The 27,273-nt window shown below is 50.3% G+C and overlaps 2 protein-coding genes across 3 annotated transcripts in view; one reads left to right on the forward strand and one right to left on the reverse strand.

The window, feature by feature from the left end:
- Positions 1-27,273, forward strand: part of PADI2 (peptidyl arginine deiminase 2) — a 651,199-nt gene that overhangs the window by 319,101 nt on the left and 304,825 nt on the right. The window lies entirely within an intron of this gene.
- PADI6 (peptidyl arginine deiminase 6) lies at positions 4,365-27,051 on the reverse strand. Its single transcript, XM_049772017.1, has 16 exons — positions 26,960-27,051; positions 25,717-25,897; positions 23,451-23,523; positions 21,016-21,083; positions 20,541-20,658; positions 19,658-19,783; positions 14,700-14,878; positions 14,400-14,503; positions 12,495-12,606; positions 11,122-11,229; positions 10,786-10,940; positions 9,368-9,524; positions 9,127-9,250; positions 6,381-6,451; positions 5,193-5,354; positions 4,365-4,598 (listed from the first exon to the last, which is right to left on the reverse strand). The coding sequence occupies exons 1-16, from the start codon at positions 27,049-27,051 to the stop codon at positions 4,365-4,367; spliced, it is 2,064 nt and encodes a 687-aa protein (XP_049627974.1).

Raw genomic sequence — 27,273 nt, forward strand, 5'->3', positions numbered from 1 at the left:
TGATTCAACGTCAACTACCTTTTCTGTATGCTTTCCAAAGTGGTTTTTTTTCCCCCTTCCTCAACATTTAATTAAAATACTTGCTCAGAGCTGACTTACCATTCCTACAAAAGAGGCAGAAACTTTGAGCAATCAAGCTTCCCCCCCCCCTTTTTTTTTTCTTAAGTTTTTCACTCTCTCCTAGCCCCCATACACTTCTCAACATCCTTCCCCTTCTGGTTGTAATTAGCATCGTGATCCGAATGGGTGCCTGAGAGGAGCCACCGTTTTCAGAAACAGATGTCCCCAAGGGAACTGGCAGCGTCTTAGCAAAGACTGTCGCATGCTCTGGAAGCATTTGGGCCATTCTTTCCTGCTTTCTCTTGAGACCGGCCCAGGCCAGCCTTTGTTCTTTTACCCCTTTTCTCTTGCAAACCTTCTGCCTTTTGGCTGCAACATTCATAGATTCTGCCGTTCCCCGGGCTCTGTGTTTAGCCATTTCTATATCTCCTTTAGCTGTAAGAGAAGTCCAAATGAAATCAGGTGATTGCAGAACCAGTGGGGGACTTGGGGACAGGGGTGGGCAGGGGAAATACAGACATGGGGGACATTTTATCTGGTTCAAGATGGGCTTGAAGACCCCTCAGATGAGCCAGGGCCACTGCCCCAGCATTCGCCATTAGAGATTGATCTGCCAGCAGCAAAAAGTGCATTCTAGAGTCCTTGCAAAGAAGGGACCAGCCCTTTGCGTACCAGCCTTTCCTCGCCTTGTGCTTCTTACCCCCCCACCGGCTGGATCCTGCTAGAACAGTCTGCTCTGCTCTGAGACACAGCGCCTGTTCTGCATACCCAGCTTCCTAGTCACACTTGCTTGGCTGTGGTACCAAATAGTTGGGATTCCTGAAGACGTCTCCCTTCCCCACGTGTCAGCGCAGACGCTGTGACTGCTACCCTGGCCCTCCCCCTGCCAAGTGCCCTCTGCCCAAGCTCGTCACCGGTTTGCGCTACTCTGTGTGAGTTACGAGGTGCCTTTCCCGGAACCCTGCTCTCACTGGGACCCAAGAGAGGGTCAGCCCTGGCTGGGGCTCTTGGTTTCGAGAGGGTCTGGGCTGGTTTGGGTGCTTTAAAATAGATTTTTTTTTTTTTTTTTTAGTTCAGTGGTGCTTGGGGGTGGGGGAGAGACTTGGGTGGATGGGAAAGTTGAATATTGGTCTTTTTAAAAATTTTATTTTTTGCTTTGCTACTGTTACCGCTTGTCATTGTCTCGATGTTAAAATGCCAAAAATGATCTAGTCGTGGCTTCTTTCCCTACTGTTCCATCACTCCGAACATCGGCTTCTGCCTTGGCAGGGCGTCTACCGATTTCTGATCCAGCCAGTCTCCAGTCTGCCTAGGCGACGGGCCCATGTCTTGCTGAGGTTTAAGTCTGATTTCATGCTCATTTCTACTGTTCAGTCAATAGTCCAGGGGAGAAACTTTTGCAACTTGAGAGCTTCTGCTAAACTAACCCGATGTATCTCCAAGTCACCCACCTCTTGACTCCAGCCTCTGTACATGTGTGTGGGGACCCATCCGTTTCCCTGATGAGTCTCTTTTTCTGGAAAGGGGCTCATTCAAACTCACTCCTGGCATCCACAGGCATAGCCACTAGTGTTGCTGTGGCCCAGAGGTGATGGAGCTGTCACTGGGAGTTTTCCTCAGCCATATTCGGGGCTTCAGTCTTTAATGGACTCATCTAAAAGTCGCCACCAGCTGAATCCAGATGCCCCCTTACCAGGGCCTGGAGTAGGAAAGGATTTAAGTCCCTTCCAGATAGACTTGATCTCGCTGTCCCCAACAGCACTCCTCTTTCTTTCCTTAAGGATTTGAATAAACTTGCCTATTGGGGAACCTTGAGAACGAGGAGTGGGCAGGTGAGGGACAGGCACAGGGCAGGGAACATGCAGGGCACTGGCCCTGGGGGCACTTGCCCGACAAGTCTTCCAGCGCAGGAAGGAGAAAGTAGACATAGGAGGAAGGCGGGCAAGAGAGGCTCAGCGTGAAGGGGAACCAGGAAGGAGGGGATTTGATCGACGGTGCCTGGTTTAGTGCTGTAATTGTCTTTTTTTTATATATATATATATTTCTTGGAGTAAGCATTTTAAATAAACAACATCATTGTTTACTCTGTTTTGGCCTTTGCGATTCTTTTTAAAAAGTCAAATTTTAGGTGACTCCCCCACGAGCACCTTTGCTGCATTACTCACGAGGGACCCCTGGAAGCATTTTACGGATGTTGTCATGGGGAACAGCCGTTTGAAACTGGTGTCTCTTGTCTCGAGATGTGACTGGGGTGGGGGGTTGGGGATAGGGGACAGTTCCCATGATTCACCTGCTCATGCTGGGCTGAGTCCCTCCCTCATGTTGGGGCTTGGAGAGCAAAGGTAGTTTCATTCCAAAGGTAGTGCACACACCTCAGCACTTCCAGGGAAGCAATTGGCCTTCCACCACTGGTCCTATTGGCCGTGATGGGGAATTACCTGATTTGGGGTCCCAAGATGGTGGACTGTTTTGAGATACTAGTCAGACCAGTCCCATCTGTGGCCAGACAGCCTCAGATTGGTCATCACACACAGAATCTGGATAGTGCTGGCTGCTCTATGAACTGCAAACCCATTCCTACAGTTTGACCCTCTGCACAGTCAATGACTGCTGATTTCCACACTTACCCAGCTTGGAGCAGCAGCCAGTTGAAGATCCATGTGAAGGCCAACTACTTCCCTCTGCTGGCAGGGACAAGTTATGGCCCCTGTGAGGCCTGGCTAGCCCGTGATCTCAGTCCCTTCCTGATTCTTAAGAGGTGAAATAGGGGGCCGGAGAGATAGCATGGAGGTAAGGCGTTTGCCTCTCATGCAAAAGGTCATCGGTTCGAATCCCGGCATCCCATATGGTCCCCCGTGCTTGCCAGGAGTGACTTCTGAGCATGGAGCCAGGAGTAACTCCTGAGCACTGCCGGGTGAGACCCAAAAAAACAAACAAAAAAAAAAAAAAAGAGGTGAAATAGGCCTCAGATAATAACAGCCTAGGCTGTGGCAGGCAGAAAGGTGGATGCTGGCATGAGTGCCAAGGACCCACACGCAGGATCTGGTCTCTGCATATGGGTAGGGGACAGCATAGGAAACTAGTGGGTTCTGGTCTCCAGTGGGGGAGGAGTGTGCTACTTTAGCTGTCCAGAAATCCTGCCGAGCTGCTTAAACCCCTGCTGCAGAGGAGGTAGTGGATGGGACCTTTGGGGAAGCCGTGACCTGTGACCTCCCAATAAGGCTGGGTGGATTCTCCAAGTATAACTGGGGGAGAGGTTGCCTTAATTTCAAGCATTGAGGTAGGAGTTTGGTGGTAACTGCCCTGTCTGGCCCATGCCAAATCCTGCAGAAAGCCCTACAGATAGGTAATAGGCTCCGGATAGTGGATAGCCAAGCAAGAGGAAGGGGGATACTTAAGGTCAAAAGATTGCCTCAGCTGGAGACCTGCTGGCACTGGGTAGGCCCTGAAGGAAAGAGCTGGCTCTTGGGAAAAGTGATCTGAGGAGTGGGGTAGTGCTGGGTAGATAGATTTGACTCCACACAGGCCTTGATAGCAAGCTAATGCTATCAACCCCATTTGCAGGGACAGAGCTGGCCCACTTTTTCAGGATGTCCATCTTGCAGTTTTGATCATTCTGAGTAGCTAATTTCAGTCATGGCAGGGCCCTGTCTGGTGCTTTATGCAAGACCCACTTCTTGTGCAGAAACTGGTGCTGATGGGAATCCAGAGGCTCCCAGTTTCCCCAAGTTTGATGCTTGTCTGTAAACATAGCATATACTTCTTTACCAGGAAGGTTAGTGTCCCAAGATAGCACGTGGGGAGAAATGGGGATATGGTATTGGGAAAGTGCAGGGGCCCTGCACACCCAGGTGGCTGGGTAAGCCATTTCCATTGGTTGATGCACTATTGCACGATCAGTGCAAATTACTTGGTCCAGGGCCTGCAAACTCAATACTTTAGGGACCACCATGCAGGGAAGAAGGGCCCAGAACTAAACTGAAGAGCTAGTGAGTACCATAGATTGAGATCTATTAGACATCTCAAGCCTATTTTGCTCCCACACACATCAGCCACTTGGCTTTTTTTCTGTCCTTAACTACGACCCTGTTACACACAAGGAAGCCACTGCCCACATGCTTTCAGAACAGCAAGGACTTTAATGGGGTTAGCTGAAGTGGGTTTCCTAGGGCTCAAACAGGCATGTACCTTCTCAAGTGACTCCTGAGGAGAGTGGGATTTAGGACTCTTAACAGGACCCAGGGTACCAGTACTGATGGGTGGTCTCAGGCCATTCCTGTTGGGGAGAGTGGCACGAGACTGGGTTAAGGTACCATCTGCCACCATTTAAAGGAAAAGGGCGTCCTGCGGATGTTGGCACAGGGACAGACATCTCCAACATCGGTCAGGTAGCAGTCAAGGTCGTCGATGAAAACGCAAGTGAAATCCAGGGGCCTCATCAACTCCTGAATCTTTGCCTCCAGGCAGCATACCCCACGGATTTGGGGCCCAAAAGGCTTGGGGATGCCCAAATGCTTGCCCATCACCATCATTTGCAGCTGTAAGAGTGGGTAATAGTTAAAGCTATTAGAAGAACCTGATTTCCACAAAACCCCCCACCCTTTTTTTTTTTTGGCTACACCTGGTGGTACTTAGGGGTTACTCCTGACCGCTCCTGACTCGAGGAATCATGGGATGCCAGGAATCGAACTAGGATTTGTCAAGGGTTGGCCCCTTGCAAGGCAAACGCCCTACCCACTGTGCTATTGCACCGGCCCCTCTCCTTAGCTATAAATAATTCTCAGGATATGTGGACAGGTTGACTCCGCTCAAGGCTTCCCCCAAAACTTCAAATGTAGCATACATCAACCCCTTCAGTGTGGTTACACTGTCTCAGGTGGGTCTCAGATCGTGCCCTAAGTTGGAACTAGCTAGCAGTAGACCCTTGTGTGCTTGCCCACAGTAACTGCTAGCCACTTAGCCTACTTCTTGGTGTTGGTTGGGGGGGATGGACCCTTGCCTGAGTGAAGTGAGGGAGAATTTCCATCTTTCGTGGCACAGACACCCTGGCCTGTAGTGCTCCTACCGACATTGCCAAGTGGAAATAGGCAGGACACCCACTCTTTACCCAAATCCCCTGCTGCACTCCTCACCAGGTTGGGAAAGTAGGGCCTTGCAAAGAGCTTGTCAGTCAGCTGGTTGGAGGGTGTGTTGGTCAACTGCTCCAGGCAGAAGAGCTGGGGTATGTCAATGATGTCCTGCTCTGCCAGGCCCAGCTCCTGCTTCAGCAGGCCTCGATTCAGGTCGATGCATTTCTGCGGGTAGGGATGAGAGGGGCTGACTGGGTGCCTAAGACTGTGACCATTTCCTTGTTGCCTGCTGTGAGCCAGGAGCTCACAGCACCCAGCCCCTTCTAAGGAGTTGGTGGTGGGTGGTGGGCAATGCAGGAGCCAGGATCCCACAGTGAGTCAACGTGGGACTCCTAGTCCACAGATCTGGCTGAAAAGGGGGCAGAATGATGGTGGGGTGAGCAAGAAGAAACTCTGACCTAGGCATAGGCTTGATGCTTTTTCCCTAGGAATTTCCCAACTGGACAAGGGGTAACCAGGATAGGGGCTCAGAGCTGCAGAGGCTCACCCTATGAATTTTCCTGACCCTGACTAGGCTTCATTCCCACTCCACCCATGATACGTGCAGCAGTACTCATACACTTTGACCCTGTACCCTGCTAGTCCTCATTGTGCCGGCAGGTTCCTGGATTTTGTAGAGGTCACCACCACCCCAACTTAAGGATTCTGTGGGCAAGGGAGGGTTTGCTACACTGCAACCATGGCCCCAGTTTCCCCATGAGGAACTGGATGAGAACCCTGGGAATCCTACAACTTGTGAGCCCCAGCTTGGCTGCCATCTGGGCCATCTGAGATGGGCAGGTGACTTGGGCACTAAGTGAGCTGTATCCTCCAGGAGGTGCTAAGAAGGTGCCGGCCTGTTTGGGTCGGAGACAGAACTTGAGAGATGGACAGGGATGGTCTTAAACCAGAGTAATGCTGAGCAATGGTACTATTTGGTGGTGGTGGTGGTGGTGGTGGTGGTGGGGCTCTATCACAGACTCAAGACAATTTGAGTAGCACAGTGAGTAGATGAAGTCAGATGCATGAGCTCCTCCTAGCATTTTGCTAAGACTCGACCCCTTTCCTGCGAGACTGGTTTGACTTAGTTGCACTGTTTTAGAGATTCTCATAAGGGGTCTGCATGACACCTGGACCACAGTAGTTCAGTTAGTAAGTGGGGTCTGGGTGTCACTGCCATCCCCCTTGTTGAAGGTCCCAATGGCCCACTACCTGCACATAGTCATTCTGCTTCCTCAGGTTCTCATCGGCCAGCAGCTGGTTGATGGTGTAGGCCTGCCTCCCTGCAGGAGAGGACATAGGTCTGTTGGTCAAAGCGGGCAGTGCTCCCTGCTGGACATGGGCATGTGTTCTTTTGTGGGAACCTTCTAAGCAATACTCCTATCACACACAAATCAACTGGGATGGCAAGTTCAAAGCTAAAGGGATTTGGGAGGGGGCCGGAGTGATAAAACAGCGGTAGGAAGTTTGTACCAGGGTTCGATCCCTGGCATCCCATATGTTCCCCGAGCCTGCCACGAGCAATTTCTAAGTGCAGAGCCAAGAGTAATCCCTGAGCACCATCGGGTGTGGACCAAAAATTAAAAATAAAGGGATTTGGGAGGGTTTTGAGTCATACCTTAAAAGTGTTCAAAGTTTACTCCTGGCTCTGTACTTGGGAATCATTCCTAGGGGACCCTAAGGCTTGGTGGGGATAGAACCCAGGTAAGACGTGGACAAGGCAGATGTCCTATCCATTGAAGAGAGGGGAGACAGGCTTTTGGGCCACAGGGTTACTGGCATGGGGGGACAAGGCAGATAACCTATCCACTGTATTGAAAGAGAGACACTGACATACTTTTGGGCCATGGGGTTAGTGGCAGGGGAGGGACCATACAGGATACTGGGGATCGAACTTGCTTGAGTTTGCAAGGCAATTACCCTACCTCTGTGCTATTGCTCTGGTCCCTAAGGTAAGCATTCTTGAACCAGTGACTATGGAAGTGACCTGGTTAGTTTTCAGGGATGATTCCCTCCTTACCAGGTCGTGTGCCATCACCAGTGACTGACCAGGTCCAAGAGCACTTTCTGCCACTGCCATTCTGTCCCTGATATGAGAGTGACTTCTGACAGGTTAGTTCTGGCCACCTCTGAGCAGTGTGTCCTGTACAGCCTGACTCCCTTCTACCTAGCTGCTTGGCCATGTCATTTTGTTCCTAGCTGCCAGTTTTAATTTGGTAAGGGGGAGTCCCTACCCGGTACTACTTAGGGAATCACTCCCAGTACATGGACCTAGCATGGGGACCATGTAGTTTCAGGGACCAAGCCTGAGGATCCCACATGAGAAGCCTGATGCAACTTTTGCAGCTGTCTCACTGGCCCCTGTGATCAAGGTCAGAGATGTCTGATTCAGTCATGAGGGAAGAGGAAAGAGCTGTGAGCACAGTTCAAGGTTTATGCTCAGTTAAGTGTAATCCTGTATGTGTGTGTGAGGGGTGGGGGGAATGTCTAGGGCCCTACACTTCTAGAGAGCCAATGCTATTTTGGGTATAGGAGATCTAGGGTGGGGCTGAAACTTCTACCTCTACAGTGTCCACACAGTGACATTATGGGTCCTCATATCACACAGATAGATCATTCCTATGATCATTCCTAGAGAACATTCCTGCCTCACCATCTTTGGGTTCCCACAACTGTTAGAAGTCATGCCACAGGAGGCCAGAGCAGATAGGGTACTTGCCTTGTACCGGCTGACCCAGGTTTGTTCCCTGGCATTCCATATGATCCTGAGCACTACCAGGTGTGCCTCCTGCACAGGCCCCTTTCTCTCCCAAAAGTGCTGTAGCACTAAGCACTGTTGGCTTGTGGTTCCCTAATGATGAGCAAGTGGCCCCTGCTGTGCAATGTTCACTCAATCCACGTCCTTTGGGTAAACCCAGGAACTAGTGTTAGTATAATATACCCAACATGAACCATCTATGTGCCTATTTGAATTTTTCTAAAGGTTTTAATTTTTGTTGTTGGGACCATCCTGGTTCAGGAGACCATATAGGGTGCCAAGTAGAAGGCTTCACCTGCTGTATTATCACTCCAGCTGCTAATTTGCATTAAAATAAATTGGGTAGGTTGAGACTGAAGCAATAGTACAGTGACTGCTAAGGGTTAGATCCCCAGCATCCCTTATAGTTACACAAGCTTTCGAGGAGTAACCCCTGGGCATCATCAGGTGTGACTCAAAAGCCAAAAAGAAAAAAACTGGGCAGGTATGGTCCACTGCTTTGGGCCATACCTGGGCCTCATCTGGGTCTTATTTCTGGCTCTGCTCAGGGGACCAGGTGATAACAGAACTTGAACCAGGATCAGTCACATGTAAGGCAAAATTTTCAGAAAAACCAGCATGAGCTTGCCTCCAATTTTATCTGAGTTCCCACCCAGCAGGGTTAAAGGGCTAGGGCCAATCCTGTTTATGCCCATAGGACCCTAGGAGGCTGGGGATGGAACCAAGGCATGTGTTCGACCATTGAGCCATCTCACTGGCCCTCTGTGCTAATTAAATCTCCTTCATATTTTTTGTTTTTGTTTTTGTTTTGTTTTGGGGGCACACCTGGTTACGCTCAGGGGTTATTCCTGGCTATGCACTCGGAAATCGCTCCTGGCTTGGGGGACCATATGGGACACTGGGGATTGAACCCAGATCTGTCCTGGGTCATCCACATGCAAGGCAAATGCCCTACCACTGCACTATTACTCCAGCCCCTTTCCTTCATATTTTGACAGATTTTCAGCTACCCTAGAACTTCTGACTGATACATTGGTGCTATCCAAGTACCCAGAGAGTCCCAGAAAGAGAACAAACAAGATGCTCTAATATGGGACATGAAGCCTTTATGCTCCTTGGGATCCTATATATAAGTGACTGTCTAGAAAAGGCCTTGGGATGGCAGGGATTAGTTTCTGCCACATTTCTAAGGGTCCTTACTGTTACGAAGGAGTTGGTCCTCTTGGGATGCTTCAAACAGCTTCATGCTTCCATAGCCCTTCTCCTTTTTCTCCTGGAACAGTTTGTAGCAGGAGGTGGGGCTGGCCAGGAGCAGCCGGAAGTCCTGGAAAACAACTAGGGTGAGATGCTTGCTGCTTCCCCTCTACCACCACAAGGAGCTTCCCAGGGCCTCCAGATGAATCAGAGACACAGATACCTTTGTCCAGCCCCCAGCACAGACCTTTTCACCTTCTCTCTTGGCCTCTGTGGGGATGAAGCACATGAACTGGTCCAGGTGGCCATCCATCAGCCAGTCAGAGAAGAGTTCCACTGGGGCCTGCACTTGTTGGGCATACAGGAAGTCCCGGAGCGCCTTGCTCATATTCCGACTGTCCTTGCTGGAGGGAGGGCCCGGCAGCCTTAGCCCTCATGGTCCCCTTGGGCAGCTGACATACTTGACCCCAGGTAGAACTGTTTATAAGGACCCCATCACCTTGACAATAATAGTGTCTCTGCACATTTGAGGCCTAGGGTTCAATCCCTAAGACATGAGCACACAATTTAGGGCCTAACTCAGGGCTGAGCTGAGAGATGTGAGATCAAGGCCACCTCTAGGTTATCGTCATTTTCTAGCTTTAGACAAATGGCCAATAAAAGTCTAGGCATACAGTTGTGAAGCATCTTGCTGGATCTCTGATTTTGAGCTAGCATGGAATGTGAACTCATGGATGCACCTCTCAAAGAATGGACAGGTTGGGGCTAGAGGTACAGTATTTGAGGCACTTCCCTTGTATGAAGCTGACCTGGGTTTAATCCCAGGTAACACATATAGTTCAAAAGCCCTGTCAGGAGGGATCCCTGAGCACTGTCAGGTGTGGCTACAAAACTAAAGGATAGTTTTCTTTTTTCTTTTTTTGGTTTTTAGGTCACACCCGGCAGTGCTCAGGGTTTACTCCTGGCTCTACGCTCAAAAATCGCTCCTGGCATGCTCGGGGACCATATGGGATGCCGGGATTCCAACCGCCATCCTTCTGGATGCAAGACAAATGCCTTACCTTCATGCTATCTCTCTGGCCCCAGTTTGCTTTATTTTTACAATATTCTGCCTTTTTTTTTTTACCCCACCTTGGTCCTTCCTATGGCCCAATATCCTACACTATTTAATCCCCTAGTCTCATAATAGCCTTCTCCCCACACTGCCACCATTCACACAAATTTCCCTATGGCCCTTTGGACTATCCTAGGGGATGTTTTAGACCCAAATGGTTCCTGGCATTGAAACACTGCTCTTAACTTTATGAATCAAACCCTCAAATATATATTGGCTTATCTGAGACAGTCCAGAGTATATACCAGCCAAGTTGAGGAGAGTAGCAGGCAGGTCTGGGTGAACAAGGATCTCTACTTGGGAGCTGAAGTGATAGCACAGTGGTAGGGCATTTGTCTTGTACTCGGTTGACCATGGACAGACCTGAGGGTGGCATCCCATATGGTCCCCCAAGCCTGCTAGGAGCGATTTCTGAGTGTAGAGCCAGGAATAACACCTGAGTGCTGCCAGGTGTGGCCCCAAGATCAAAACCAAAACAAACAAAAAATAAACCAAAAAAAATCCCCCCCAAAAACAAGGGACCTCTCCTTGGGGTAGGCAAGTGATCTCACCTGGGATATAAGCTGCTGCCAATGAGGATCCTGCCCAGGGGGTACTCCTTTCCTTCAACGTCGACAGGCGGAGACACCATCAGGTTGCCGATACAATCCATGCTGGCCACGTTGTGATCATTAGTGGGTCTCACCACATAGCCAATCCCCGGGCTCTGGAGGGAGACCCCCATGGGACAGGATGTTAGGAAAGCCAGACTGAAGCCCATCCAATCCCCCAAGATTTATGCAGGTGCCCTGGAGGCCATGTGGGCTCTCTGACCCCCATCCCTTCTGGCAGGCACCAGGCCTGAGAGATAGAAGCAAGTTTAGCTCAGCAACATGAGCCCTCCCCACCAGTGAATATTTCATGGGGAAATCTTCCAGCACGAGGAGGCGAGGGGTGTCGAGGACCAAGGAGACAGTCTTGTGAGGAGCCTGGGTATAGCAGAGGGCTATCTCTTCCTGTGGGAGACAGGGGGACAGGCGGTGAGACCCACACCCTCCCTTGGTCACCTGCAGAGTAGGGTGTCAGACAATCCCCTCCATTCTGCTGGCTCTTACACAAACCTCCCTCTGAGCAAGTTTGGGGACTTGTTTGGCTTTCTGTTGAAAGTTAGACTCCCCAAATTCCCCCTTTGTTCATCTTTCTGTACTCCAATCTGATTACACATTGGCCATTGGCCCTTTGGTGGTGGTGGGGTCATTAGTACCTACCTCCCCCTTGACTAGAATATCCTATTTCTTTCTTCAGCTTTTTTTTTTTTATCTGAGGGGCTTTTTTTTTTTGTGGGAGGGAGCACCTGGCCATTTTCAGGGCTTTACTCTGCATTCAGAGATTTTTGGTGGGGCTAGGGATCAAACGGGTCACTGGGGACCAAACCCAGGTAGGCTGAATACAAAGGCAAACACCCTGCCCTCTGTATCTCCGGGGTGGGATTTGAATCAGAATTCTTCCCCCCTCCCATAGACCCCCATTCAAGTCATTCCCAATTAGCTTGCATTAGCTTCTGTCTTAGTAAGGAAGGTCTTTCACCTGAGAGCAGCTCCCACCTATCTTGGTCTTCATATCTGCCTAGGGTTCTTCTAGTCTCCATCCCTCATTTTCTGGTCCCTATTCTGGCTGCTTCCTGAGTCAAAGACTAGACAGAGTGCCTCATTCTTAAAGGGATGTGTCAGGGACAGTGGTCACCCCTTTTCTGAGCTCTAGCTCTGGGGGCAGAATGGGGTCTATCACTGTGAAGTGGGCAATGGTTTCCAGATGTTGAACTCTGCCAGGATCAGGCTTAATCCTAGAGCAGGGTCTGAGCTCAGAAACCGCCCAACCTCTCTGCACCTGGGCAACTTCTGGAAGCTCTAGGGTGAAGGTTCTGGGGTGTGCCAGGAGTGTCTGCTTACTGGAAAAGGCAGATGTAGACAAAACCTGAAAGCTTGGAGGCTGTCTTAGCCTTCAGAGACTCCTTCAGAGCAAAGTTTCCTCTCCTTAGGCTGGGCTGGGGAGGTCAAAGGGATGCCTGGTGGAGGTTCTGGGTTGGTTTTTTTTGGGACCACACCTGGTGATGCTCAGGGGTTGTTCCTGGCTTGTGGGGGGGCACCATATGGGATGCTGGGGGATAGAACTGTAGTCCTTCCTAGGCTAGTGTGCTCAAGGCAGACACCTTATACCTTGCACCACCGCTCTGGCCCAAGGTTCTGGGTTTAGCATGCCTCAATTTGCAGACTGCTATTACCTGCAGCCACCTGCCCAGGCGGTAAGGATCCTCGTAGACAGTTGTCAGCTGGCTGTTACTCTTCTCGGTCAGATTTGACACACCGCTCGGGAAATTGAGGACCTGCAGCTCTCTGTTGGGAGAAAAGCTTGCTTAGGGAAAGTCTCCAGACTTTCTGTTGTGCCCTTGTGGTTAGCTGAGCTGCCCCCCACCCACAGTAACTCAGAGGGGCCTGCCCACATTACTGGGTTTAGCTCCTGGCAGTTGGGTCAGCTGCCAGAACAAGTTTAGTGCCAAGTAAGGGGATACCTGGGCCCTGGCTCTGTCATCCCTTACAGCCTCACTTCTTAAGCAGCCAAGATGCTAGAGACCCCGAGAGGTGTGGGGCACAGGCTAGAGCAGAGCTCTTGAATCTTAGAGCTGCAGGCACAGCTCTGGCCTAGGAGCTCAGGTGTACCCAGACTCCTTAAGCTTCCAAGCTTCCCTGGAACTCCAGGTGCTGAGGCTCACTATCTCCTACTTCACTCCTGGAAGCAGAGTCCTCCATTACACTCGGAGAAAGCAGTGTCACTATCTCCTGGGCTATAGGCCTCCAACTCTGGGGATACTTTTCACCACGTGTTCCAGCTTTCAAGGCAACATTGAGATCTAACCTCTATACTTCTGCTCCACATTCGGTTCACCAGTGGTTGAGTAGGTACTTAAATCATCTCTTCCTTTTCATCACCTTAAGTTTTGGGGACACACCCAGATGTGCTCAGGGGAGTGTGCAGTACTAGGGATCAAATCCAGACCTCTGGCATGAGAAGTCAGCATATTAGCCTGCTTATTTCTCCTGAGCCTCTCCTTTCTGGTCTTATGGGGACATCATGTGGACAGAAGGGTTTGTGGCTTCTGGGATTCTTTCTCTCATCCTCCCTAGATGCAGCGTTTTCCTGGCAAAAGGCATTCTTGGCTCCCTCTGTTGGGGTAGGGGTGAGGCCATGCATCCTCCAGACCAATGCCAAGAGAGTGGTTCTGGGGCCTTCCTATGGTGACTGGTGGGTGGCTCTGAATCCTCTCCTTTGCAGAAGACAGGACTGAGTACAAACCTGAGCCCCAACTCCACCATGAAGATGCTGCTGCTGTCCCAATGGGGAACATCACAAAATAGAAGGCCCAGGATTCCCATGATCTCTCCCTCCATCCTGCCTGTGACCACTAGTTGGGAGAAAACTAGCTTGAATTCACTGGATTGGGGTCATATTGCTTCTCGGCCTTTGGGTTAAGATCAGGTGTGAATTGAGGTCCTTACAGGTGACCATACTTTGTCTCTTGGGCCACACTGGAATGTGTTGGGAAAACTTTCCCTGGTGGTGGTTGGGAGACTCTGTGGTGTTATGAATCAAACTCAGGCCTCCTGTATGTAAAACCTATGCAAACATCTTCCCAGTACCTCCCTGACACTCCTTCCTCCCTCTCTCCATGCTTTGACCCAGGGGCCCTCAAACTTTTTAAACAGGGAGCCAGTTCACTGTCCTTCAGACTGTTGGAGGGCCAGATTATGGTGAAAACAAAAATTATGAACACATTTCTATGCACACTGCATATATCTTATTTAGAAGTGAAGAAACAAAATGGGAATAAATACAATATATGGCCTGCGGGCCGTAGTTTGAAGACCCCTGCTTGACCAGTTGGCTTCGGACTATCTGGACACTCTTTGCTGCTCTTTCCCTTTCATGCTGCTTTTCAAGACCCCCAAAAGGCACCAGGTCAGGATGTCAACTTATTTCCAAGAGGTAGGGTGAGAGGATACTGCATCTTACAGCCTGCCTTTAGTGCTGCAAGATCAGATTCACACTGATGAACCAGAACTTATTGAGGATAGAAGGACTTCACTTTCCTGACAGTTCTCCTAGCCCGCAGGGTTTGAGGGCTTCTTACCTGCACAGGAACACCTCCAGAGGTCCCTGGGTGCTGGGAATGAAGATGCAAGGAGCAACTCGGAACACAACAGAGTCTTTGTACACCAGGGTCTCTGGAAAGGTCTGGGAGAAGACAAAGTCTGTCATCTCTCCTCCTGGCTCTTGCCTGCAGTAAGTTCAGCTGGCCCCTCTAGTCCCTCACCTAGTCTCTGCCATTCTCCTCCTCCCTCCAGGCAGCTTGAATCCTTCCATTGGCCCACACCTTATCCTCCAGCTCTTAGTGCTCACTTCCTGCACAAAGGGCTGCTTGGGGACATACCGGGTCTTGAGACACTTCCACCAGAGACACAGAAAAGGAGATCAGGCCCGAGAAGCTGGCAGATGGGAACTCAGTGGCTTCAACATAGAAGGTCTCCGACAAGTTGTCTTCAAGGGGGGCAAAAGTGTAGGAGTGTTCACCAGGCTTGAACAGTAACTCATAGGTGTGAGATTCGCCTTCTGGAAAGGATGGAGACAAATCAACGGGGATCATCCTTGCCCTTCACTGTCTCAGATACACCAGGGCACTGGCTTGCTCATGTCAGAAGCCAGGCTGGCGAGGCGAGAATGATAGTACAGTAGGTAGGGTGCTTGCCTTGCATGTGGTCAACCAGGGTTGGATTCCTGGCACCACATATGGTTCCCTGAGCTCCACACCAAGAGAAGTGATCCCTGAGCACTACCCAGTATGGCCCAGATCCTCCCAAAAAAGACAGGTTGGAGTGTCCTGGTATGCAGGAGCCAGCTGGCTTCTGATTTTCTTTTGGGGGTCACACCTGACAGCACTCAGGGGTTAATCCTGGCTCTACACTCCTGGCAGGCTCAGGGGACTATATGGGATGCCAAGATTCGAACCACAGAGCTTCTACATGAAAGGCAAACACCTTACCTCCATGCTATCTCTCCGGCCCTGCCAGCTGGCTTCTGACTGGTCCAAATATGAGGCAAGGGGAAAACCATCAATACTTTCCAGTGATCTGCAATACCACTGAAGTAGGGATACTGATGGAACATCTGCCTTCAAGGGGCTTATAGAGTATTTTGTGTTTGCCCTTTGGGACCTCTCAGGGAGCTCAGTGGAGCATGCAATACCAGAGATTAAACCCAGAGCTCCTGCATGCTATGCCTGCATTCTGCAATTTGATCTTCTCCTCTGGTCCTAAGCAATGGCTTTCAACTACTGATCAAGAATAAATTACTGCTGGTGCTGTGAAGAATTCAATGGGTTGGAGCACACACTTCGTATGTAGGAAGCCCTGACTTGATCCCTTAACATTATATATACTTAGTTCCTAAAGCACCACCAGCAAGCTGGTGGCTCCAGAAAAAAATGGTTGCTTACCTCTTAAGTTTGTTATATAGGGACACAATGATTTTTATTTTAATTTTGGACCACACAGGGCACTCACTGATCAGTGGTTACTCTTTGCTCTGCACTGAGGATCTTTCTTGGTGATGCTCAGACCATCTGGGTTGCTGGGGATTAACTGGGTTTGGCTGCATGCAAGGCAAGCACCTTCCCTGCTGTCCTAGTGCTCTGGTTTCTGCATAGTAAAATTTCTATGGACTGGCAGGAAATTTCAGCTGACACTGAGTCATGGACAGTGGTTGAAACCACCGGGCTAGGTAGGGTCCAGTTTCTCAGCAGGAGGCTGCCACTTTGTCCAATTTGGGGAGGATATTCTCAAGTTTTCAAGGAAAGACTGCAAAGGGTCTGGGCAGCCTCATCCTCAAGTTGACTCAACATAGCCTAGGGAAGCTATGAGGATGGTCTAGCAGCTGTGTTGTGTGGGGTTAAGGATTTCTGAAGCAGAAAGATTCTCCCAGGCAGTGGTGGGCAACTTTTTTTCCAACTTAGCCAAATCTCGCCAAAATCACGATTGAAATTTATTTTGAGAGCCACACAGGGCAGGCACTGACAGAGGCTTGGAGCAGAGTCCTGATCCCTGGAGCAGCCGCCCAGCACACAGAAGAGCCAAATTAAAAGTGTAAAGAGCCACATGAGGCTCTCGAGCTGGGGCTTGCCGACCACTGTCCCAGGGGAAACTGCTTATGCCAGCTACTTACTGTATTTGCCAGCGTATAAGATGACTGGGCGTATAAGACGACCCCCTAATTTTGCAGTTAAAACATAGGTTTAGGCCTATATTCGCTGTATCAGACAGAACTTTCCTGTGCTGCAACTGTATGTACCATAGTGAGCCAATCACAACAAGCAAAGGTTCAAAGGTTATACTGTCATAGACTTCCTCTCTGACTCTGGCCAATCTGAGCAGGCTTTTGACAGTGTAGATTCGGGTCCAGAACATTGTCTAATTTGCATGCATCAAAAGCCTGCTTGGATTGGCTGAGTTAGAGAGGTGGTCTGAGCAGCCTTGCAGTGATTGGTGCAGGATCGAGTTGGGAAATTTGTTTTGTGGCAATATTCAGACAGTTTTCGTTTAGTGGCATATTGAAACATTTTTCGGGATATACTCGGTGTATAAGACGACCCTGATTTTCGGTTGACTTTTTTTTTTTTTGTTTCAAAAGTCGTCTCATACGCCGGAAAATACGGTAGATCATGAAGTGGAAAAGCCCAGAGGAAAGCAGAACCCCTACTCGCTGGGGTTGTCACCTTCATTCCAGTTCGACCTCCCCATTCTCCATCTCTCAGGGGTCACTCTTCCCAAGACACACACACACACACACACACACACACACACACACACACACACATATTTTAGCTACACTCAAATGCTCTGGGGCTTCTCATGGCTCTGCATTTAAGAATCACTTCTGGCAGGGATTGGGAGACCATATTTCCATATGCTAGGGATCCAACCCAAGTACAAGGTAAATGCTCTGACCATTGTACTCTCTCCTGCCCTTTCAAGACACTTATTTTTCCACTTAAACCACCAATTCCACCCCACCCTCCACCAGACTTCTGCCACTGCCCCCAATCCTTGGACCTGTTCACTAGGCAGCAGGGCCAGATCTGAGGATGGTAGTTCCTGCTTTGTTCCAAGTAAAATTCTGACCTGTTTACCTGAGTCACCAAGGCCCCAGAGGGCCCACACACTGCATCTCAGATTAAGAATAGCAAGTGCTGGGGCCGGGCGGTGGCGCTGGAGGTAAGGTGTCTGCCTTGCCTGCGCTAGCCTAGGACGGACCGCGGTTCGATCCCCTGGCGTCCCATATGGTCCCCCAAGCCAGGAGCGACTTCTGAGCGCATAGCCAGGAGTAACCCCTGAGCGTCACCGGGTGTGGCCCAAAAAAAAAAAAAAAAAAAAAAAAAAAAAAAAAAAAAAAAAAAAGAATAGCAAGTGCTGCCTTTACATCTCAGAAGAGAGCTTCAGTGGCCCTGGCTGATTCACTGAGCACATATTGTTTACTGCAGCCACAATGAAGGCCTGAACTGCAGCCTAGTTGGCAAAGTATTACTAGGAGGGTCCCCAGGTCCCCAAGCATTAATTGGGAGATGACCAAAATATAAATTCTAGATTCTTAGAAGGATATACTTTCAGGTAGGGCTCCCTGCTCCCTTTCTCCTTGTACCTGTCTTCCACCTCCACCTACAACGGATTATTCTGGGTTTTTTGTTTGTTTTGTTTTTGGGCCATAGCCAGTGATGCTCAGGGGTTACTCCTGACTATGCACTCAGAAATTGCTCCTGGCTTGGGGGACCATATGGGATGCCGGGGATCGAACCGAGGTCCATCCTGGGTCAGCTGTGTGCAAGGCAAATGCACTACCACTATACTATCACTCTGGCCCTTATTCTGGGATTTTGGAGGGGGTGGGGTTTGGCCATACCCAGTGATGCTCAGGGGTTACTCCTGGCTATGAGCTCAGAAATTGCTCCTGGCTTGGGGACACTGGGGGGTTGAACCGCAGTCCATCCTAGGCTAGTGTGTGCAAGGCAGATGCCTTACCGCTTGTGCCACCATTCCGGCTCCCTATTCTGGGATTTTTGCTGGTCTCCACCACCCCAACTTAGCTCCCTCTGCATTCTTGGCTTTTTTTGTTTGTTTTTTTGGGTCACACCTGGCAGCACTCAAGGGTTACTCCTGGCTCTACGCTTAGAAATTGCTCCTGGTAGGCTCGGGGACCATATGGGATGCTGGGATTCAAACCACTGCCCTTCTGCATGCAAGGCAAATGCCCTACCTTCATGCTATCTCTCGGGCCCCATTCTTGGCTTCTTATCTCTGAACTTGGTTAAGACTTCTGGCAGGTGGGACTCAAGAAATTGTATGAGCATTTTTTTTTTTTTTTGCATTCCTTCAAGCCTGGCTGGAATCCTCAGCACCAACATGTCTTACCCCAAAGCACTGCCAGGGGTCACGCCTAAGTAGAGTCAGGAATAACTCTTGCATATAACTAGATATGGCCCATACATACCCTTCCTATAAATACTTCTGGCAGAAGTAATTAGGAGATATTCCTTCATAGAAGGCTACAGTGTTTTATTAATATGTATTCTCTTTTCTATATAAAATTTTGTAGGGGACTGGAGAAATAGCAGTGGAGAGGGCACTTGCCTTGCATGAGGTTGACCCGGATTCAATCCCCAGAATTCTGTATAGTTTCTAGAGCACTTCCAGGAGTAACCACTGAGCATCATTGGGTGTGGCCTTAAGTAAAAACCCCGTAGGAGTTTTGGCCAGAGAAGTACAGTAAGTTGGGGCCGAAGAGATAGCACAGCGGCATTTGCCTTGCAAGTAGCTGACCCAGGACTAAGGTGGCTGGTTTGAATCCCGGCATCTCATATGGTCCCCCGTGCCTGCCAGGAGCTATTTCTGAGCAGATAGCCAGGAGTAACCCCTGAGCACCACCGGGTGTGGCTCAAAAACCAAAAAAAAGAAAAAAGAAGAAGAAAAGTAAAAGAAGTACAGTAGGTTGATTATGTGTAATCTACCTACTGTACTTTTTTCTTTTTCTTTTTTTTTTTTTGGACTCGATCCCAGTGGTCTCATATGGCCACATTTTATGAGCAATCCCTGAATACCACCAGGAGTAGGCCCTGAGCACTGCCAGATGTGGCCCCCAAACAAAATCCTGTGGGAGAAGACCCATCATTGCCCCACTAGAAACCACAGCTTGGACACACAATGACTTGCTCACACATTTAGTCTCTGGAGCAGACAGAGCCCCAGGTTCAGAAGTCTGGCCAGGACAGACCTTTGTCTACAGCTTCAGGACTTCAACAGATTTCTGAAAGGCGTTCTCCCTCTATAGAAAGGTAAGACTCACTTTTGTGCCTGTAGACACGAGTCTTCTCTGCCTCCTCTTCAGTGGTGTAGAGTAACAGCTGGTACCTCTTCAGAACGCAGCGGGGACCCTGCACACTCAGTGTCATCGGGGACAGGTTCTTTAGTTCTGGAATGAGACAAGTCAAAGGTCACGTGCTTCTAGAGGCCAGCATTATGGGGGATACAAAGGAAGAGGGGGTATCTGGAGCTGAGGGCCTGTGCTAGCTTACATCAAGTGTGCTTCTTATTCAGGCATGTTATATTTATTCTGTTTTTTTTTTTTGGAAGGCTGAGAATCATAAATAGTGCTTAGGGGGCCAGAGGTGCTGGAAGATGGAACCTGGGCCTCCTACGTGAAAAGCCCAAGCTCCAGCTTGTTGCTCCATCTCTTCAGCCCCCAACTTTGGTTCGAATGAGGGAGGCACTTAATCCTCACCACCTCACACAGCTGTATAATTCCACAATGTGTGGCCCAATACAAACTGTTCAATGGGGACTCTTCCCATGTCGCCTTGAGATGAGGCAGGACACCCTATTCTACTGCTAGGACCTAGTACCCTGGTTGCCACAAGGTTCCAAAATCCGACTTCTCAGTCTTAACCACCACATGAAGCCAGGACCATGTGCCCAGTTTACAGATGTCAATGCAAAGCCAGGAGGGGAACCGCTCAGATGCAGAGACAGGAGGTAAAGGTTTGTTATCAGATCTGGGTCTTCCCATGGCTTCTTCCTGCAGTTCAGAGCTTCTAATGCATAGGAACCTTGCTTGCCCCTCAGACAAGATTCAGCCTGCACATCCACAGGCAAGAGAGAAGACACAAGAGGCCAGCAGAAGCCCAGAAGAGGGGGCAGAGATAGGTCCCACACGATGGAGTTTCCCTCACCATCTGGAAAGATAACTTTCGTGATGGTCTTCTCGTCTGCTTTCTGGTTCACGTTGGTGGGACTGCTATTCACAAGCAGGATGGCACCCCAGCCACCGGGGCCCCACACCCAGTTTTCCTGTGAAAATAATGGGCACAGTGATTTTTGGCAGAAACTGGTAGCCCCTTTGATATGCCTCCACTCCCACTTCTGGACAGAGTATTTCTTCCTCTAGCATCACCATGGACCAGAATTTGCCATTCCTCTGCCTACAGGAACTGAGAGGCACAGAGCTGGTGAGTGAACTAGAAGGGAGGGATAAGCAAGTAACCAGCACCCCACCTGGTCTGTACAAGGAAAAAGCAGAGACTGGGCAGGCTGAGCCTAGTTCTAGACCTGAGTTTCTGAAAAATCTAGCAGTGGAGCTTTGCTTCTATAGGTTATAAGATGCTGACTTGGACACGGTGAAGGAAGAAGGGGTCAGACAGGACTCACCTTAGCCTGCTTGTTGCTGACAGCCTCTACTTGCCCATTGCGGTAGACGTCCACATCCAGGGAGACGGCTGAAATGGGGGGGTGGGGCAGGTCTCAGCCACTGGCCCCAGGGTCAGCTCATGGGCTGGATTCACCCCAGTCCATAGGCTGTGCCTCAGTAAATGTCAGATCAGAGGGGGCTCTCTGGAGCAGGCTTAGGTGACCCCAGAAGGAAATGGGGACTGGAGGATGGAGAAAGGGGACACTTTCTTTTAACTCTCATAGATCTTTCTGGAAGGGCATGGGGCTGGAATGGTGGTGCAAGTGGTAGGGTGTTTGTCTTGCTATGCATTAACCTAAGACAGACTGCAGTTCAATCCCTCGGTGTCCCATATGGTCCCCAAAGCCAGAGAAGAACCTGTATCAGTCAGCATCAGAAATAGGCAGGCTCCTTGCATGGGCACTCCAAGCCCCTTCACAGCTGAAGGAACTGGACTTCTGCTAAGTGTCTAGACAGCAGGGCCCCTATTGTGCACCCCCCATATGCCCAATCTCATGGTCACCTGACTTGTTTTCCTTCCTTCATCTGATGTGCTAGTTTAGTGGTGGGCAACCTTTTTTTTTCAACTGAGCCAAATCTCGCCAAAACCACGAGAGCCATACAGGGCACGCACTGACAGAGGCTAGGAGCAGAGTCCTGACTCCTGGAGCGGCCGCCCAGCACATAGAAGAGCCAAATTAAAAGTGTAAAGAGCCACATGTGGCTCCTGAGCTGCAGGTTGCCAACCACTGGGGCTAGTTCATTCCTGGGAGGCCAGGTCTGTTTGCTGCTATCTTCCCAGCCCTGGATCCCCCCTGCCCGGGGACCCAAGGCCCATGGAGATAGGACCACTGGTCAAGAGCTGATGGATGAGGTGGGCTGGGGGTGGTATGACAGAGTCCCTTGCTTCCTGTGCAGTGGTCTCAGGGGATAAAAGGGGAAGTCACATGCATACAGTGTCTCAGGGTACAGCAGGCCTTGGGGAGAAAGGAAGCAGGTGGAGGGGAAGGAATTCTAAATCAGCTCAGCAGCATTAAAGGTTAAACCAGGCTGTAAACAGAACTGGGGAGGCAGGAAGATCTGTGTTAACATCTGAGGCAAAAGCAGTAGAGCAGAGGGTGGTAGGATAAGGGTGCTCAGTGCTGGGCAAATATGCAGGGTACTTCTGAAGAGGAGTGAACCTCTGTTTTGAGATTACAAGTGCAAGATGGCCAGTTCATATGCCTGAGGCAAGCTGTTCAACGTGAGAAGTTGGTTATAGGTTATAGGCAATGCTGGCAGACCCGATGAGTTTTGGGGTTCTGGCTCTAGAGAGTTTGTCCTGAGATGACACCTGGCCTGTTTCTTCAGATGTGCTTCCCCCCCCCCTTTTTTTTTTTTTTGGCTTTTGGGCCACACCCGGCGGTGCTCAGGGGTTACTCCTGGCTGTCTGCTCAGAAATAGCTCCTGGCAGGCACGGGGGACCATATGGGACACTGGGATTTGAACCAACCACCTTAGGTCCTGGATTGGCTGCTTGCAAGGCAAACACCACTGTGCTATCTCTCTGGGCCCCAGATGTGCTTTTCTAAAGTACAGCCTAGTTTAAAACTGGACCTTAGCATGAAAGAGATTCACATCTGTTCAAGAATGTGGGACATAGTTGGATTCCAATGAAACTCAGAGCCTTTTGACAGAGCTGGCAGAGGGGATTGCCTAGGGTTGGGGACTGGCCAGTTTGAAGGATGGAGGAGGAGAGGTGACTCAAGATATAAGGGCTATGAGGGCAGCCAGCAGGGTAGGGCGCACAAAGAACAGGTCCGGTGTATTTCAGGGGTTGCCTTGGGAGAGAATGAGCTGTTATAATCAACGGTGGGGACAGTACAAGGGAAATGGAGCTTAGGACCAGGGCCACAGTCACCTAGGGGGTCTGGCTGAGGGCTGCTGTGCAGTTTGAGCAGTTTCCAGAGAAAGGGAGGATGGAAGGCTGCAGAGACGGCTTTGAAGGGGCAGGGAGACAGGAAGAGTTTGACAAGAACGAAGCTTAAGAGACTAGACAGTTTATCCCTATCCAGGCAGCCCTTACTCTATGGAAGGAAAACGTGTTACTGTCCCTTGTTACGGGGTAGGGTAGCTGCTTTCTAGAGCAGTCTGAACTGCTAGTGAAGTTTTTCTCAAATGAATGAGGGGTCAGGACTTAACGTGGTCAGATCGAGCAGGTACATGTTGCAGGGGCATAGGGCCGCTGATGGGGTATTGGTGGGAGTGTGGGGAACAGTGTGGCTGGACTCAACCCTTCAGCACAGAGAGAGGAGATGTGACTGATCTCTGTAGCAACCCATGAGGGCCATTTCTGCAGCATCCAGCCAGGACTCAGGAGTTGGCCTACCTAGAGGGCACATCCCAAGCCACAGTTTCATGGTGGGAACGCACTCACCAATGCCTGTGAGGTAGAGCACTGCCGTGGCCACAGGGTCTTCCTCATCAGGCTGATAGTAGGTGATCACAACCTGTGGAGACAGTAACTGGCCTCAGCCTTTGCCTCACCTGCCTACGGGTGACTGTGAGCCATGCATGGCACAGGGTGCAGAGCTGACTAGGACTCAGACCTATGCCCTCACCTCCCCACATGGAGGTCTCAGCCTCTCTCAGGAAGGGCTTTTTTTTTTTTTTTTTTTTTTTTTTTTGGTTTTTGGGTCACACCCGTCGGTGCTCAGGGGTTACTCCTGGCTGTCTGCTCAGAAATAGCTCCTGGCAGGCACAGGGGACCATATGGGACACCGGGATTCGAACCAACCACCTTTGGTCCTGGATTGGCCGCTTGCAAGGCAAACGCCGCTGTGCTATCTCTCCGGGCCCAGGAAGGGCTTTTTTTGGGGGGGATCATCACACCTGGCAGTGCTCAGGGGTTACTCCTAGCAGGCTCAGGGGACCATATGGAATGCCAGGATTTGAACCACCATCCTTCTGCATGCAAAGCAAATGCCTTACCTCCATGCTATCTCTCTGGCTCCTCAGGAAGGGTTTTAGCCCTCAAGGAAGATCAGGGGATTGGAGGCCATTCAGTCAGAAAAGGTGGTGAGCCTGCTACCTCTCCTCCCTGGGACATTGCTCATAAGAAGGTTGTGGGGCTCTACTGCTCAAGCCAAGGAAGTCCCCATGGGGGTGGGACCTGGAAGTGATCTGTGTCCTGACTTCCAAAGGGACCTTTGGAAAGAGCGGCCCTGGGCACTGGCCACTCAGGGGATACTGACAGGGCAACTTGTTCCTACATGGATGCTATTGCTCTCCAAGTTCAGTCCCTGATTGCTAGGCAACTCCTGAGGATGCTGGAGGTGGAACCCAGGGCAGCAAAGGTTCACATGGGGGCCCGGAGAGATAGCACAGTGGTGTTTGCCTTGCAAGCAGCCAATCCAGGACCAAAGGTAGTTGGTTTGAATCCCAGTGTCCCATATGGTCCCCTGTGCCTGCCAGGAGCTATTTCTGAGCAGACAGCCAGGAGTAACCCCTGAGCACCGCCAGGTGTGGCCCAAAAACCAAAATAAATAAATAAATAAAGGTTCACATGGATTCAGCCTGCCTTCATGCCCTTTGTGCTACCTTACCAGCTCCCAGAGGCTTCATTTCTTGGAGTCACACCCAATGGTTACTCCTGGAGATGCTTGGGAGATCATATGAGTTCCCAGAGAAAGAATGCATGTTGGCCATATGCAAGGCAAGTGCCTACTTGGAGCACTGTTTCCTCAGCACAGGGCACTTCTCCCACCTGAAAACCCAGCCACTAGGGCTAACAAGAGTTTCCCAAGTCCTGAAAAGGCCTCTATGGTCCCCAATTTAGCTTCACATTGGAGCCACCTGAGGGCTATTAACTAGCTACCAACTGGGTCTGCCTCGAGGTTGATTGAACTGGTAGGAGGTATGGTATGGCCTACAAGTGACCCTGATCTCTTTGCAAGAAAAATGGTTTCCCCTACAAGGAAGCCCTCTCCTGCCCACAAGAAGTGCATTATGGAGATAACTTGCACAGGACTGTCTCCTCCTGGGTAGGTCACACCAGGAAGATCCCTCTGAGTCTGTTTCCTTTGATGTAAATAAGTGTGGCAAATCACTTCTCACATGTGATTCAGTGTGCTCTGTAGCCTTCGTTTAACTTGGGGGATCACTTAATGAAGCTTTATAATCTGCAGAACTGGAATGCATGCAAAGTGTGCAGGAGGGAGCCTGGGTTTCAATCTCTGCCACTACCTGGTCCCAGGAGTAGCTACTCTATTCAAGACCTTCACACCCATGGGTTGGGGAGGTGGTCCATTGGTAGAGTAAGTATGAGGCCCTGAGTTTGATCCCGGTTATTTTCTCACACACACACACACACACAAAAAATGTCTCAAAAAGACCTATGTTTATTAAAAACCTGCAGGTCAGGCTTTGAAAGCAGCTGATTTGGCATCAAGCCCAGGGTCATTGCTGGAAGCCCATAAGGATCTACAGGTGCTTGGGATTCTGAAGATTAGTAGTTTGGGCACTGCTTCATTTTCTTTAACTGGAAACTAGGCCTGTGAGTCATTATCATTGAGTACAACCCAAAATACAAACACTTGACCTGCTGTTGGCCAAATGAGAAAGGAGAGGCAGAAGAGACAGGAAACACCAGCCCCCTTTTTCTCAAGGCTTCTAGGGAACTTCCAGGGTTTCTCCCTGCTTACCTTATCCCCATCCATGTCAATGCTGGGAGAGGTCATCGTCACCCGCACCTCTACGTGGTCAGACAGCGACCAGTGAGCTGTGGGCTCTTTCAGGTTCAGGATGGTAGATGCCACATGCAGTTGGATTGACACTCCTGGAGTGCCAGAGATGGTGAAGGACTTGGAGTTCTCTGGGGCACACCTGGATCACCCAAAAGAACAGGTTTCAGGGCCTAGGAATCACCTTCCCAACCGAAAGGGACCCTGCCATTGAAGGTAGACTCATTTTCTGGGAGTGATTCACCCAGAGGTCCTTGGGAGGCAATTCCTGGTGCAGTGCTCAGGGATCAAACCCAGACCTCCTGCGTACCAAGCATGCATGCAAGCCTTCTAAATCATCTCCCTGGCTCCCCCATCTTTCCTCAGGAAACTGAGGCAAGGGTCTGCTGCCACAAGGTTGTGGGTTAAATTAAGTGGTCTAGCAAAAAAAAAATCCCTTAAAATGAGGCCTCGCCTTAGTCCCTATTTCAGATATTTAACAGCACCAGCTGTTATGAGAGGACACCAGAGGCCCCACTGTTGCTTAGTATCCAGAACTAGTTACATACCTCCTGCTCTCCCACCTAGAGACACAAAATAAGACTCTCTAAGACTGTACTAAGTGGGGTTCTCTCTTTCAGCCTCTGCTGTGCCATCTAACCAGTGCATTCTTTTTGTTCTGCCTAAAGCATCTTACGTGCCTGGTAAGTTTTTTTAATCACTCCCATGGCCTGAAATCAGCATGGCTTGGGTTCAAGGCCTCCTCTCCTTTCAGTTAACAGTATCAGAGTGACCCCTATGACCCCAGGGCCAGAAATACCCCTCCTCTCTGCAGGGACTTTGCTTATTCCAGATTCCTCTCTACCCGCTGAAGTTCTGGAATCTACCAAAGTTATAGCCTCACTCCCATCTTTCAGTGGCTGTATTGGAGCTACGCAGGGTCCCTGCAGGAAAAGCATGGGGTACTGTGGGTCTGTGCTGGGCCCGGAGAAGACAGGGACTCTATGTGAGTTGTGAACTTTCACACCCAGGCCCCCATATCAAGGACCTGCCTTACACCTCCAGAAACTTACAGGGCAGTCATAGGGTTTCCTCCTGCTGCAGTGACCACAAAGGGAGGCCCTGATCAGTCTCCCCGAGATGAGGCCAGACTTGGAGATGTGGAGAGGAAGGTAAAGGTAAAACACAGCTCTCCACAGCCCTGGCAGTGCCCCCAGCTCCTTACCCACGGAGATCCAGGTAGATGTCCATGCCCTGCACGCAAATGACATAGGTAGGGTTGTCCAGGGCCAGGTGGATGATATTCTGGAAGGACATGGCACAACTCCCCTCAGAATAGACACCGTTGACTTCTACTTATCACAGCAGCCTCTGAATACTGGGGGCATCCAGCTGCCTCCTCTCTTAAGGGTGCAGTCTTGGCAGCCCCGCCCCCTTGTTGAGGATGCTGTAGAGCACAGCTGACTGGGAAGAGGGCAGGACAGAGAGCAGGAGCACATGGAAGAACCTGCAGCTGGGAGCCATCAGGGCTTGGGGGGC

This window comes from Suncus etruscus, chromosome 4 (assembly GCF_024139225.1).
Source record: "Suncus etruscus isolate mSunEtr1 chromosome 4, mSunEtr1.pri.cur, whole genome shotgun sequence".
In the NCBI taxonomy this organism is placed as follows: domain Eukaryota; kingdom Metazoa; phylum Chordata; class Mammalia; order Eulipotyphla; family Soricidae; genus Suncus; species Suncus etruscus.